This window comes from Anoplolepis gracilipes, chromosome 11 (assembly GCF_047496725.1).
Source record: "Anoplolepis gracilipes chromosome 11, ASM4749672v1, whole genome shotgun sequence".
Taxonomy (NCBI): domain Eukaryota; kingdom Metazoa; phylum Arthropoda; class Insecta; order Hymenoptera; family Formicidae; genus Anoplolepis; species Anoplolepis gracilipes.
The window spans coordinates 11173685-11189329 of record NC_132980.1 but is presented as its reverse complement, the minus strand read 5'-3'; the positions used below and the strand labels follow the sequence as shown (position 1 = coordinate 11189329).

Sequence of the window (15645 nt, the reverse complement as noted above, 5' to 3'; positions counted from 1 at the left end):
TACATTTAATGAAATAAATGTTATTAAAATACATATAATAAATATTGATAATATTATATAACAAATAATATATACATATATATAATTAATATATAATATTATAAATACTAATATAATGAATAATATAATAAAATAATATAATTAATATAATAATATTAATATAATATTAATAGTAATATAATAATATTAATATAATAATAATAATATTATTATTATGTTATCATTAATTATATATATATATATATATATATATATATTACATATTATCAATATTTAATTAATAAATATTATTAGTGATCAATCAACGCGCTTGAAAAACTTATCGTACGACAAATGTAATATCGACCAAATGCGTGTTTACAAATCTATTATTAATGATAATAATCGCGATATAGCATAGCCAATCAAATTTATTACTTCATCCTTTCCATTCCGAATGTGAATTTGTCCTTCTCGTCCAAGTCCAAACCACCACGTGGCATATTCAGCTTTAGGGTTTCTGCACACAAGCACTTGTCGCGCGACAAAAGCGACGCGGTAACCAATCACCGCGCTTGAAATGTTGAACCCGATCCAACCAGTGATGCCAGATTTCGGATTTCTGATAGTCCGGTCCCTCTGCTCCTACGCCTATGCGTGCACATGCGAGTCACGCGTACGCGATTTGCGCTTGCGCACTATTTTCTCTCCAAATCGCATAGACGTAGGAACAGAGGGACCGGTTACCAAAAATCCAGAATCTGGCATCACTGGATTCAACGTTTGCCGTGTGGTAAATAAGAGGCATTTTAAACCTGACGAACCTGACCATCCCCCTCCATAACAGGATCGGGGGAAAGGCCAGTTAAACAAGAGACATCATTTTATATATACACGTTTGTGTATCCGTTTACATATAGCGGCAACTATTATTTTGCACTTTATGTAGACAAGAGATAAGATTGCATAAATTTACGATATCTTGTGTTCGAGATAACTGCATCTTAAAACGTATTATATTTTGTAAATTTAGAATCGATTTTTTTTCTTTATGCAATTTTAAATTATTTGCAATTGTGTATAACTTGACACGCATAAAATATAATAAATTCGTGAATTGTGATTTTTTCAAAGTCAAATTCGATTACCTTGCTTCGGGAAAAATATCTTTTATTAAATATTGAGAAATTTAATAATAGAATATATATAATATTAGCAATAGAAATGAACTCTACATCTGAATCACGTGCTTTTTTTTCGTCAAGTCAAAAGATTGAGATTCGTGTGATTTTCGAGCACACCCTGTATAACCCTATATAGTGATGTATATACATATATGTACATTGTTCTCTGCTCATACAAAACACAGACATTAATTTTTCCGAGAAAAGCGCTCTAATGCGACAATTGCGATCGACGATATAATTTCGGGGGCGTTTCAAAATTGTCAATGTGCGTACCGCGTGGTCGGGTCTAATTTTTCAATCGGATGACTCAATGTTGAGTCGAGATCCTAATCCGGCGATTCGAATCTACATACAATCCTACAATGGCGATGTTATGAGTGCGTGCCGATTTTCCTGACTCACGGTCTAAATTTCCGCGAATTCTCTCGCGAATCTTTCGCGAGTTTAGGTTACATTATTTTAATGCACCTGCTCGTCGTTCTCAGCGACGATGCTTGATGCTCGCTGAATTGTCAAGTCTTGTACTGTTTTAGTACACGCAGGTGAGAGAAAGAGAGAGAACATTATATTTACGTCGCAGTTGTGCGATCGTATATATTTCGCTTTATTTCGATATTTATCAATTTTATCATGAAATATTATTATAAAGAGGCTAATGTAAATTGAAGGTTTAATTTATTTTCAAGGATTATGAATACAGTGTGGAAACCCTGGCAACCTCTTAAGACAGATCCGACTGCTCCTGCTATAATGAAGAGCCTTGACAACAGTTTAAATGACTTTGATCAACTGCCTGAATGTAATCCCAAGCCATTTTGTACAGACAAAAACTCCCTGATGAACCCTTGTACGAAATATCACAGCAATAATAACAAGAGTTTCATGTTATTGGATGGACAGGAGAATCTGCAAGTCTCCAGTGCTGAAGAGTTTCTGAAAAAATTGAATTACGTTAAAGAGGACACTAAAGTGAAAGTGGTTTCAATATTTGGAAATACAGGTGATGGAAAAAGCCACACGATGAATCATGTATTTTTTAAGGGCAAGGAGATATTTCAAACATCAAACGAGCAGGATTGTTGTACATTAGGTGTTTGGGCAGCGTTTGATCCAATTCGAAATATTATTTGTTTGGATACAGAAGGTTTACAAGGTACGACACATCTTGTTATTCAAGTATAAAATTAATTTTCTATACTGAATTTAACAAGTAACATTGTTTGCCCTTAGATGTTACAAATGAAGACAAACATACAAGATTGTTACTCAAAGTACTCGCAGTATCTGATATTGTGGTTTATGGAATCTACTCAGAAAGGCTGAATAGGGATTTATTCACATTTCTGGGTGCTGCGTCCCCTGCTTACAGTTATCATTTCAAATCTGCTTTACAAAAGATAGGACAGCAAGAGGGAATCTCCAACTCGCTGAGCATACTTGGACCAAGTATTATAGTGCTGCACGAAACTAGGCACACCATACCTTTGACCAACAGTACATATTGCTACTCTCTCAAAATTACAGTAATTTCAAACTAAGAATTTCATTACGAATGTAAATTGTTTCATCATTTCTAATATAATATGTCTCGGTTTCCTTGTAGATGGATCGGAAAGTGCAGAAGACATCTTGAGAGCCAAATTTGCACAAATGAATCTTGAAATTGATGCCTTCAACTCTATCAAATATGTTGGACTGCAGATGGTGAACGATACAACGGATTACGAACGATTGAGATCCGCGATCGAGACCGAATTGAACAATACGACAGTTCGTTCAGCCAGAAAGCCGCACCTAGTATATAACATGCTTAAGAGTTTAAACGATCAGTTTTCTAGTGAGATGGACAATTTGTCCAGCAGTTTATTTCCATACGAGTACTTTACTTGTCCCGTTAAGTGTCTGAGTTGTGATAATGGATGCAACAATAGCATGGGACATCTTCGTGAAGGAAAATCACACAGTAGTAATACCAGGTTGATTTTCTCAGATATTAATTTTTGTACGCTCTGTTATTATATAATTATTATATAATTATCATAATAATTTTGATATTTTTTACAACAATAGGTGCAAATTCCAATGTCAGTATGAAAACTCGATATACATATGCAAGAGATGTTATAGAAATGGAAATGAAGTTGAAGTAACCAGACACTATCAAGAGGAAACTCAGTATAGCTGGTACAGCTTCGCAAAAAGTGCTTGGTTAGGATACGTTATAAACTGTCCACATTGTGGAGAAATATATAGAAGTAGACAGTACTGGTATGGGAATAATCCAGAGGATGTTGCTATACGTAAAAAGATCACGCACGTATGGAATATGGTAAATATTGAGAACGAAAGAGGATTTTTATATTTTTAGTATTACTTTCGTAAAGTAATCTCTTATATTCTCTTTTAGCCAAATCGTTCTATAGTAACTCAAAATACAGCGCAACGAGTTATTGATAGCGTTTCATACATCACCGAAGCAGTCACGAATGTCTCTCTGCAGCCTACGAAGGCGCTAAAAGCCTGGGCTGCGGATCAAGTGGCACCGTCATATTGGCGACCAAACAGCGAGATAAAATACTGCTATCAATGCAAAATTCTGTTCGGTCCGACAGACGACAAACACCATTGTCGCGATTGCGGAGAGGGTTTCTGCGCGCAGTGCTCATCGAAAACGAAATGCGTGCCCAACAGAAATTGGTATTCGCCCGTTCGAGTTTGCGACACGTGCTACGAGAAGGAAACTAATTATTCCAGCGACGATTCTCTCGAGCCTCCTGTCGAGGATGTTGGCGTACGAAAGGTGACGGAACACGTAGTGTCAACGTTCAACGTCGTCGGAACTGTCTTGAGTTATTCCAAATGTGAGTAAAAGCATTGTTTTACGGATATTTATATCAATATAATATCTTCTCTTCGGAATAAATTAATAAAATTTTCCATTTATATAGCGTTCATAAAAGATTCTGTTCGACCGTCTTATTGGATACCTGATTCGGAAGTTATCAGTTGTTGCGTATGCGAGCGAAAATTTTCCGAAACGCTTCTTTTACATCACTGCAGAGCTTGCGGGCGCGGAGTGTGTCATGAATGTTCGCAACATCGTAAACCTGTACCTCATAGAGGCTGGGAACACCCTGTTAGGGTATGCAATGCCTGTGTGAAAATTGACTGAAAGTATATTCTCAGAAAATAGGATTCCAAAATATAGATCTCACATTCAGAGGAATCCTGGAGGTTTGCAAAATAAAATAAACGCTTATTTCACACATACAATCGCTTTTGTAAAATGTACAAAAGCTATGTGTTGATTTTATTGTGTGATTATAGAATACGTCTTAGATTTACTTGGCTAAAGATTTATAATCATCCCTAGATTTTTGGACAGATTTTTTTAATATACAATAAACATTTTTTGTTAAAAAAAATTTTAATTTTTACATGTATACAACTTTCTTTAGCATAATAATTCAAAACATTATGTATTTTTATCCAACATAATACACAAACTATTTTAGTTTTAATATTAAATATTATTTAAAAATATATAAAATTGTTTCTAAGAATAGTTTTTTTTAACATTTATACATTTGTAACATATATTAGATATGTACAAAATTTTTTTTCTATATGATTCGAGGAATTGGTAGTATTAAAATTTTTAAAAACGAGGAAAACCTTTAAAGAAAAGCTGAAAACCTTCATTTAATTTGTGTAATTAAAACGTGATAACAAGATGATTTTTAACATATAACTGTACAGAATTGTATATTTGTGCCATGATATTATGATTGTTATTGTATTTAAAAAGTAACTCCTCAAAGCTTTTATGGAAGATGTATATTATGTTTTTTAAATACAATTTTATATATCTGTGAAAGAGAAACATAGATTAAAATTATATTTATGAAAATGTTCTGTGAAATAGTATTATTAAAAATTTATATAGTAATTAAGATGTGTGAAAAAAGTTGTATAGATATATATAAAACACATATGATATATATATATATATATATATATGTATATATATATATATATATTATATATATATATTATATATATATATATTATATATATATATATTATATATAATATATTATATATAAATGATTTACATATGTAAATATGTACAATATCTTTTAATCTTCTAAAGAATAGTAGGCTTTGAGAAGATATTGTCTATGAGAAATATAAATCTTGTGGCTGTGACAATTGTTAAATATCGATAAAGCATTTGAAGACTTGTATTTATGGTATTGCGGACGCGTGTAACGCGTGAATTATGTGAATTTTTTTCATACAGAAGTGGAGAGTATAAAATTTATTTTATTCTGTACAATACACAATAAACAGCTAAAAATAAAACGTAAATTTTCAAAATAAACCTCTACTTTTTTTTTTACTATTTTTATTCAGAAAGTACATTAATTTTTTAGAAATATATTTAAGTAAAATATATCTATAAGAAAATAATTTCTCAAAGTTAAGAAAAAAGAGAGAGAGAGAGAGAGAGAGAGAGAGAGAGAGATGTAAAAAATTTCGAGAAGACAAAATGTCTAAATGTCTAATTTTGAAAATGTAAAATCTTGAACAAAGGTAATTTTTTAAAACGAACAAATCTAAAAAGAGATATATGAAATTAAAATATATTAAATATATTTTGCTAGACTCTCAAAGAATGTATAAATATTAGTTTTCTAAATTCTTTCTATTTGTGTTTTCGCAAATCGTTACTTATGTTTTTCCAGTTTTATATTGTGAAAAATTTATATTGTCAATATGTTTAGAAATTTGTTAATTGTATGGAAGATTGATTATTATATACATGTAATAGTTGCATATGTAATCATTTAATCAAATATGTGTATAAATTTTTATGTATTTTATATCTGAGAATAATTTTTTAATTAAGATAAATTATTTAAATATATATATATATATTTTTTTTTTTAACGCAATATTAAAAAAATATGCAAAATGAAATTTCAAGAAAATATAACAAGGGTAAAAAATTACATTTTTAAATATATATATATATATATATATATATATATATATATATATATATATATATATATATATATATATATATATATATATATAAAGTCAAATATAATCTCACGATATCTAATAATAACGATGCTAACAATCGGTCTCGACTCGGAATCCTTGTCCCGAGGACAGTAAGGACGATCCGTGATCCGCAATGTAATTCATGTTTATATATTCGCGGGTGACACGTGAAGTCGCGACGATATCGAGTTGCGATACGCGTGATACTTGGCGAGCACGTGATGACGTCAGAACATGGCGTCTCAATCAGCTGGATGTTGTGTAGAGTGTGCCCTGCGATGCCCGTCTTTAGAAAACTAACGGAGACCGCCGTCTGTCCGTGGAGATACGTGAGTTCAGTTTGTCCCGAGATCGCCGCGCGTATCGGTCGATCGTTACGATTCGATCGGCGAGAGTTGCATCATAAAGAATAAGGAGGACAGCCCTTAGCGAGGATCGCGGAGCGGCCAGCGGCGGCGAGAAACGGTGACGCGGTGACGCGAAATGTCGCGTTTAGCCGACGACGACGACGTGACGGTGAGGTTTCCCGCACGTGAGAATTCGTCGTACGGGACCGCCCGTCGACGAGGACGTTCTCGCCCTGATTTTTCGCCACCCAACCATCTCGAATTCGCGATTCGCACCTCCGGGTTAGGGTGACGTGACGCCTCTCGCTTCTCGCCGAGAGATTGATGGGCGAAAATCCGAGATGGAGATCGCGAAACGCGCCGACAACGTCTCCCCTCGTCGGCCCGATTTATCTTATGTAATTTTCTCCGCGGGTGCATCCACGCATCGTCGCCGTATTGCGAACACGCATGTTGATATCGCGGTGTGTGTGTACGTGTGGCACCGAGTGATGCCGTGGCCATTTTCGCGTGTTTGCCCCTCGCGAGTTTCGTAATCATTATCAGCTCCATATTTGAATTCAACAAGTAATGCAGGTCGCCACGCTGCTTGCCAAGCGAAATTCTGACGTTGACTTCGCGATCGACAACCGCGTGTAATATCGACAAATTTCACTTTTCCGTCATACGGGCAGAAGGGACGAAATATTCCCATCTCTACGTTGGAATCGCCGCGATCCCCTATATATATATATATATATATCGGGTAGAAACGCGGAAATCATTTTAACGAGATCCGTGTCATCGACTAAAATTACACCGGTTTCGATTTTTCCGATTTTTCGAGAAAGAAAAAAAAAAAAAGATCGAGAGAAAGAGAGAGAGAGAGAGAGAGAGAGGCGAAAGTGCGTGGCACGGTGCTTCGGCATTCGCTCTTCCGATGGCCGTGAGGTACGATTTAAAGAAACGATTTAAATAGCGCAGAGTGAGATCCCGGATAGATTTCATTATCGCGATTCACGAACGATGACGGATCGACCGATTTATTCTAAATCGGCCGAGCAGGCGCGACCGCGGACGCCATTGGTGGTGGAAATTCCTCCGGGCAAGAAAGAGAAATAATTCGAATCTCGCGAGGAACCGTGGAGCCGTCAGACGTGACGTTTCGCTTCCACGGGAGCGAGATACCTGGAAGAAAAATGCGAAATTCTGCGAGATGCGCGTTCTCCGCGTGATTGCCACACAGCCATTTTGTCGCTTACATACGTATGTGTATCAGCGGATAAACAATCGCCGCTGGCATCGAGGCTACCGCGAGCGCGACAAACATGCGCGAAGATTTCAATTTCGATACCACCAGATGCGGCCACGCTCTTTTATAATGTCCTCTCTCCTTCTCTCTCTCTCTTTCTCTTCTTGCGCGTTTCTCGCGCGCCGCACTCCGAAAATAGAAAAGCGGCCAGACCTTTATTTCTTGCCGTTTTCGTGGGGATTTTTTTTTACGTCGTAATACGATATATTGTAACGCGCGGTAGACACATTCTCTTTCTATTTCTTTCTCTCTCTCTCTCACTCTCCTCTTCTCTCTCTCTCTCTCTCTCACTCATGCGTTCATCCATTCTGCAAGAATGATTGGCGATTTATGAATCATTCTTTAAGTTTGTATCAGATATCTCGAAGGTAATGAAAAATTAGAGATTGTTCTACATCATATTTAAAAATGACGTGACAATTTGACAACGATTCGTAAACGTGGAACAAAAGTTATTTCAGTAAGAAGTAAAAGTTTCTATTATATGATTGTGGAAATAGTATATAAAAACATATAATTTATATAATATATGTTTAATAACATAATTTTTTATGTATGACAACGAAAAAATAATCATAAAACTCACTTTTTTTTTATCTGTAAAAATACCTCAATTATTCGAGATTTGTGTACAAAAGTATTATGATTTACAGATTTTTGTAATAATTTTTTATAAATAATTAAAGTTTACTACAATTTGAAGTTATCTTTACTATTGAAATATGTTTCGAGATAATTGTATTTTTTCAAGTTACATATGCAATCTATATCCATACCCAAAATTTTTTAATTTTTACTCTTTGATGAGAACATTATAAAAATTAAAAATTACATTAAATAATATAAATAAATTATAAATTAAAAAAATGTATTACTAAATAAAAAAGTTATTTAATTATTTTGTTTAGATAAACACTACTTATTTTTATCTCGAAATATATTAATATTTTCAATCACTTGTAGGGACTGTACAACCAATCGGATGGCAAGAGAGAGAGAGAGAGAGAGAGAAATTACCTTTTTACGAATAAGTGATATAGATAAAAGATTTTTTTTACGCCATAGATATTAATAAATTTTTTTTTTATTAGCAAATTTTTTTAAATTATATATGCACACAAAAAAAGAACAATATTTGCTATAAAAATTGCTTCAAGTACTCAGGATGACTTTAATTAAAGTTTAATTTATTTTAATCAATTAATTCAACTATTATATTTGTTTGCAACAATATTTCTAATAATTCATAATATATAAGTTAATGTTTCTAATATATATACAATTTGTTGAATTTCACATTTAAAAAATTCAAGTCCTAATGTCGATTAATAATCCATTTTTTTTGCAACTTTATTCTTTGAATATTTATTTCATAAATTTTTATTCTATCAATATTTTGCATATAATGAATACATATTTAATATATATATAGTAACATAGAATTTAATTAGATTAAAATTTATAATTTCATATGAATTTATGATTTGAATATAAAAGTTATATTTATTTTTCTATACATGGTATTTAATACATGTCTCACACACGTAATTTGAAAAAGATTATAGTTAACAAATTTGAAATAATTTCAATGTTATTTTAAATTTTTGTCATGTTTTGTTGTGAGATATATTTAATAGATAAATCAAAATAAATGGAAAATATGTTTTTATTTGCAGTGACCAAAAGACTCTATGCAACATGCCACCAGATAGGCCAGATGCATCAGGTATTGAAACTGACATAGAACTGAACTCTACTCAGGGTTATAATTTTGGAGAAACAGCTTACACAATGAATGACAAAGAGAAGGAAAACGCCAGTGTGCTGGCTGACTCAAATTCAACCAACAAATGTCAGAGCGAAATTTCTAGATGTGAAAAAACTGAAAAAAACATTGAAAAAAATAATCAGTCAGATGATGAATTGACATCTCTCAGTTGGCTGCATCAACAGAATTTACTTAAGGGTTTAGACATTTCAAACCCATCCAAAGACATAAAGCACGAAAATATGCTAAATAACAATATCTGCGATGATATGGCAGATTTTTCCGAAAACACAAATTCTATATCAAGCTTGGATGATAGTTTTTGTCCAGGTAAAAATATACATTTGTATTGTTTGCTTGCTTTAAATATCTTCTTACAATTTGTTTCCTCTTTTTTTTCCTTATCAATTCTATCTCTTTTAACAATCTCTTTTAATAATGTTATCATAGAGAGTAATGGAAAAACCAATGCTGTAACGCTGAATGGAAGTGGACAAAACTATCAACACGCTACCAAGAATTGTCAAAAATCGATGCAAGTATATCAGGAATCTGTGAAAAGTCACTGCAATACTTCGCCAAGTAATCAAACGAAGATTTCTTTGAGCAACAATAATTTGCCAATGTCTAATCGCAACAAGCATCCTACCCATATACCATATGATCCTCATTTGCACAGAAATAGTAAACCGCCGTATTCATTTTCCTGCCTTATATTTATGGCCATCGAAGATAGTCCTGTAAAGGCGTTACCCGTCAAGGAAGTTTACGCATGGATTCTGGATCACTTTCCATATTTTAGGAACGCTCCCACTGGATGGAAGAATTCCGTCAGACACAATCTCAGCCTTAACAAGTGCTTTCGAAAAGTGGAGAAAGCTCCGGTAAGCATGTCCCTGATGTAAATATTTCCTTTCGAAAAAAAATTCTATTGTACGTATATTGTAGCTTTCTATTATTCAGAATTTAGGCAAGGGATCGTTGTGGATGGTAGATGCACAGCATCGTCCGAATCTGATACAAGCGTTATCTCGCGCTCCTTTTCCTCCACCTACGACTCGAAATTTGTCTTCATCGGAAAAGCCACCTAGAAAGTGCGCAAATACGCGCCTCCCGGATCCGGTTCTCTTTCCATATTTATCTAAAAGACTGGCGTCCAGCAATATCAGCGATAGCGCAGAAACTGAAATAGATAGTGATGTTGATGCAGCAGCAGCTGCTATGCTTTCTTTTAAACATGGACCTATCATTTTAAATCACAATAAAGGTATTGGATGTATTGAAAATATACATTTATAACATATAACATGATATAATAGAGTCATTATCTGCATTTTATTAGACAAAAAAAAAAAGGCAAACAAATAGAGATGTAGTACTAAAAGAGAAAAAGAGAAAGAGAGATTAATTTATACACTTTTTTATTATACATATATTCTTCTAATGTAGATCGTAAACGAAAATTACCGGAATCCGAAAAGTTGGTGCCTGTGATAACCAGGAGTTCCAGCGAAGACCATACTTATAGTTGTATTACCTCTATAAAATTGGGAAGGTAAAGATACATAAATTTTGCATGTATGATAGACGCGAAATTATATAATATAAGCAAATGAATTCTATCGTTTTCTTATCTCCTCTGCAGTAAACATTCGAGCGAAGAAGAACTGAATCTAGATTTTGATGAACAGAGAAAAATTGCGGAAGGTGCGGATGCGCTTCTGAATTTGGCCGGTGTTAGTACAGCGCTAAATCACAGTAGAACACAACATCACACGGTAACACAAGACATTAATCCAGCGTCAAAACCGGAAGGTAATTCAAAACCAAAAAGACGCTCGGCTACGAGTGATTACTCAAGCACGTCTGAGAAAAGGCGTAAAAGATGGCGAGAATGGGGAGAGGGAAATCGATATCTAAAACAGATTAGGGGTTAACATCAACAAATTTTGTTACATTTCGTAAAATGTATAACATCGAGAGCTTTCCATTTCCATTTGTGCGCGCAACAAGTGGAAACATTTGAAAATTCTAGTAACAAGTCTAGTAACAAAGGGAGCGCTTTTGTTTTATAGTATTGTCTGTAAATTCTTTATTTACCCACATTTCTAAACGTGGCAACAATTTTTGTGGAAATCTCTTTGTGTGACCGAGTCGATTTCTCATCGCGTAAACATACAGAATTGCGCATGTAAATTCTTCCTTGATTTCTAGTTTTTGCTAGAAAGGAAAGAGAGTTGTTGGATGCATTTTGAAATGATTGGTGTGGTTGCTCAGGGTTTACAACATGCTATATGCCAAAATACATTCGGTAGCACTAAACAACAAGCAATAATAGAGATGTAGCGTTAAAGAGATACTTTTTAAACACACTGTTGAAACGTAATACGATTGAATAGCTTGTGGAATATCAATGAAAGAAATTATTATTACATACTGGAGAGAATAACGGTAATCACATTTTAAAACTGTTGCGAGACGATTATACATATTAAGTCATAGAGAGTTTAATTAATGATAAAGTCCTATATCAGTTTTTCTTTTTTGTAGATATGTATAGAGACGTAATTAACACATCTACTGTCGCAAAGTCTGTCGCGAGAATAACAAGACGCATCTTTTTCAAATCTCAATATGGTAAAATACAAAAGTAGCAAATCACTTTGGATCACCCGGTGTTACCATATTTATTCGAAACAAAAACAATTAGTCTGGTTATTTTCGTGACAAATTGTGTATCCGAGAGAGATAGAAAAATTGATAATATATAAATAAAAACGATTATATACATATACACATTTCTATGTATATGTGCATATATATATATATATATATATATATATATATATATATATATATGTGTATGTGTATGTGCATGTATATACAAATGTATACACATTCTACGCATTAAAACCCGACACATATTCATATATGTTGTACTATCGAACTCCTCTATTTTCGACTCATCAGATACAATTTCTTTATTCTCAATTTTTCCTTCAATTTCTATTCGTTTATTCTATGGCACACACGTAGAATAAAAATGTTGTGTGTTCAAATATGTGTCCATAATTTCACTAGTCACTTTTATTTTACGCGTTTATAATTAAACGTAAAGAAATAGCGAGAGGGTATCGCGAATATAAGATAAATTCAGCTTGAAACTGAAAAGTTTAGCTGATTGAGAATAGGGGAGTTCTGTATATACATACTGTATATACGTACAAGATACTCCTGAATTTGCTCGTAAAAATAACGTAAAAGTACGAGAAAAACTGAACGACGAAAACTTTTTCTCCTTTTTTTTATTTCTAATATTTTGCTAGACAAAAGGCAAATGTATGTGCTACTTACAGAACTACAGAACTATTTAGGATTAAATAGAAATCTCCATAATGTATTTACCTCCGATAATTTTGATTCATATTTTTATTTATTAAGGCGGATGCAATAGCAGTTTTCAGTTTTAAACATTATAGAGAAACGACATCTGTTAATTTTTCTTTTTGATAAATTTTTCAGTTTTTAGTCCCATATTACAAGAATTATCAGGATTTTGTCATAATTATATTGTAGATTTCTTGCCGTAATATTTGTATATCCTTGTAAATCAAAAATTATTGCCTGTAATTTTTAAGAAAACATATGCGTTTTCGTGGTTCACTTTTTCCGTTGCGTTTCTTTATGTGCGAGAAATTGGGAAAACTTGATATGCAAACACATATCATGTGCACCATTGCACATGTATGACATATGTGCCAGATACAGACGCATTATCAAAAAATAAAAAATAGAAAAAAATCAGAAAAATTATTGAATACACGTTTAACGTGGTTTTGACCACCGAGAAGGAAACTTTATCATTTCACATCTTTTTCTATACTCTCTTTGTGGCTTTCAAAATGATTTTTTGGACATTGTTGTACATATGTAGACCTTCTAATGTATCCACAGACCAGTTTTGGTATTCAATTAAAGATTGAAAACGTAAATATATATATATATATATATATATATATATAGCGATTGAATATATGATTGATGATAATAATATTGACTGGATGAAGGCGAGAAAAATAGCACTAAATGGAAACAACCTATTTTTATAAAAACTAACATTATAAGGAGAGTGAGAGAGAGATAGAGAGAGAGAGAGAGAAAGAAAAAGAGGTTGATATATATGTATATATAATACCATGTAATATTGTAAGATATATGTCTTGTACTAAAAGAAATTTCGAGCGAGAGAAAAAGAGAGAGAGAGAGAGAAAGTAATCAGGCAAACTGGTCTTGTATACATTAATATGTAGTCTTATACATATAGAGAAACATATATTTTTACAGGGCGCTGCCCGCGTGATAAAGGCTCTTCCTAATAATTCGCTGGTATGCAATTTATTAGCTTAAAAATATCAATACAAAGTATAAAAATATTAGTAATTTGAAATGGAAACACACTGTTGTGTTGTAGCGCAACCTGATCGATTTCTACATATCACGATGGCGAAACGTGTTCTAGAATTTTCTTTTTCTCTTTTATAAACGCATCTTATTTTTGTCGCCTCAAAATACGCGCAGAATTACTTATGATCCTCCGATAGAATATCGATCGAAGAATTTTTTGACGATATTATAGACTGTTAGATTAGATTCTTGTTTGCACGATTACATGTACGTAAAATTCAAATAGTATATTTAATAGAAAAATTATCACAATAATAGTATAAATTATAAATTAATAACGCTTTCGCAAAATACATTTAGCAGCAAATTTTTATATCTCCATTAAAAGTGAAAGAGAAATCTCGATCTTGCAGACGAGAGATACTTTTTAAGAAAAAAAAAAGAAAAACACGCAAATTTGGATTTGGACAGGATGCGCTACATCAAATATCTAATGTGATTGTAGTTGATCGATTACACGAGAAAAATTTAACCCAAAGGTGCAAGAAAGAATGCCACTTGTGCTCAATACATAGATATAATAATTTTGAGAATTTATTTTTTTAAAAATTGAAAAAAATGGCCAAAAAAAATTTTAAATCTAATTTATTTCTTGATTTAAAATTAATTAAATTTCCTGATTTAAAAATTAATTAAATTATTCTATTCGATGTATATCATGCTTTTATATTATGCCACTGTATTCAAAAATATTCTGCTCAACATTATCCTCGTATATGTACCTTACTGAATTCAATCGCGCAAGCAATCTATTTGTTGCTTTTATAAAAAACTTTATTTTATTGTTATTATCTGTGATAGTGTATATTGAAAAAATTAATGATTTTATTGTTATATACTTCATTGTATTTTAGAGAATTATATAAATTATATTGTTTAACGAAAAAATGTTATTTACATTAAATATTATTAATCGATTGGCATTCTTACTCACACCTTATGCAAATACTCTATCTTAATATCAATTAAAACAAAACAAGCTGGCATCTCTTCAAATAGATATTTATATGGAAATTAACGTTATAGCCTCACCATTTGTTAACATTCTCTTAGTCTAGCTCGTTTGTTTGCTACGACTGAAGATCTGTTCTTCCACATAGAGTTAATTCTAAATTAATCGGCCGTAGAGAGATTGGGGATGCCATTCATCGTCATAATACACAATAGCTAATCGATAGATTTATAAAATGTAGATAAATTATAAATCGATTAGTCGTTATAATGTAAAGCAATACACCAGTTAATCCTGACATTGGGCGAAATACTCTAGTCAGCCGGTTGTAGGTGAAATGGGCTTATGTGCAATGCGTTAATCGCGAAGTCAAGACGAAGAATCGAAATGATAGACTGTTACTCTATAATTGCGTTATGTAAAAAGAGAGAGAGAGAGAAAGTATTAAAATCGTGCATATTAATGTGTGCGTTTTATAGCACCAATTGAACATCCTAATCGTGCTAAAGATTCATAAACTGATTATTTCGAGTTATCATTTTATTCGGAGTGTGCGATTATTACCGGCTGACAAGTGAAGTCAA

At 32.7% G+C, this 15645-nt stretch overlaps 2 protein-coding genes across 5 annotated transcripts; both read left to right on the top strand.

The window, feature by feature from the left end:
- The first annotated feature begins 875 nt into the window (after positions 1–875).
- On the top strand, positions 876–5124 carry LOC140671185 (zinc finger FYVE domain-containing protein 1). The gene is made up of 7 exons (XM_072902357.1): positions 876–1708; positions 1853–2319; positions 2397–2660; positions 2770–3142; positions 3237–3495; positions 3574–4027; positions 4115–5124. Exons 2-7 carry the CDS (start codon positions 1857–1859, stop codon positions 4336–4338), a joined length of 2037 nt encoding a protein of 678 aa, XP_072758458.1. The 5' UTR covers positions 876–1708; positions 1853–1856; the 3' UTR covers positions 4339–5124.
- Positions 5125–6436: 1312 nt separating this feature from the next.
- On the top strand, positions 6437–14166 carry LOC140670926 (uncharacterized). 4 transcript variants are annotated; one of them, XM_072901804.1, is made up of 6 exons: positions 6437–6568; positions 9554–9975; positions 10096–10529; positions 10594–10912; positions 11095–11200; positions 11291–14166. In XM_072901804.1, exons 2-6 carry the CDS (start codon positions 9576–9578, stop codon positions 11580–11582), a joined length of 1551 nt encoding a protein of 516 aa, XP_072757905.1. In that variant the 5' UTR covers positions 6437–6568; positions 9554–9575; the 3' UTR covers positions 11583–14166. The 4 variants fall into 4 exon arrangements, with proteins under 4 accessions (XP_072757905.1, XP_072757904.1, XP_072757903.1 ...); XM_072901803.1 differs by having other exon boundaries at positions 6474–6755; XM_072901802.1 differs by lacking the exon at positions 6437–6568 and adding an exon at positions 6820–7221.
- The last annotated feature ends 1479 nt before the right edge of the window (positions 14167–15645 follow it).

Coding starts and splice junctions, on each gene's coding strand:
- LOC140670926 (XM_072901802.1), top strand. CDS start 7,157: ATGCAGGTCGCCACGCTGCTTGCCAAGCGAAATTCTGACGTTGACTTC. Junction 7,222..9,553: donor TTCGCGATCGACAACCGCGT/GTAATATCGACA, acceptor TTTTATTTGCAG/TGACCAAAAGACTCTATGCA. Junction 10,913..11,094: donor CATTTTAAATCACAATAAAG/GTATTGGATGTA, acceptor CTTCTAATGTAG/ATCGTAAACGAAAATTACCG.
- LOC140671185 (XM_072902357.1), top strand. CDS start 1,857: ATGAATACAGTGTGGAAACCCTGGCAACCTCTTAAGACAGATCCGACT. Junction 2,320..2,396: donor GGATACAGAAGGTTTACAAG/GTACGACACATC, acceptor GTTTGCCCTTAG/ATGTTACAAATGAAGACAAA. Junction 3,143..3,236: donor TCACACAGTAGTAATACCAG/GTTGATTTTCTC, acceptor TTACAACAATAG/GTGCAAATTCCAATGTCAGT.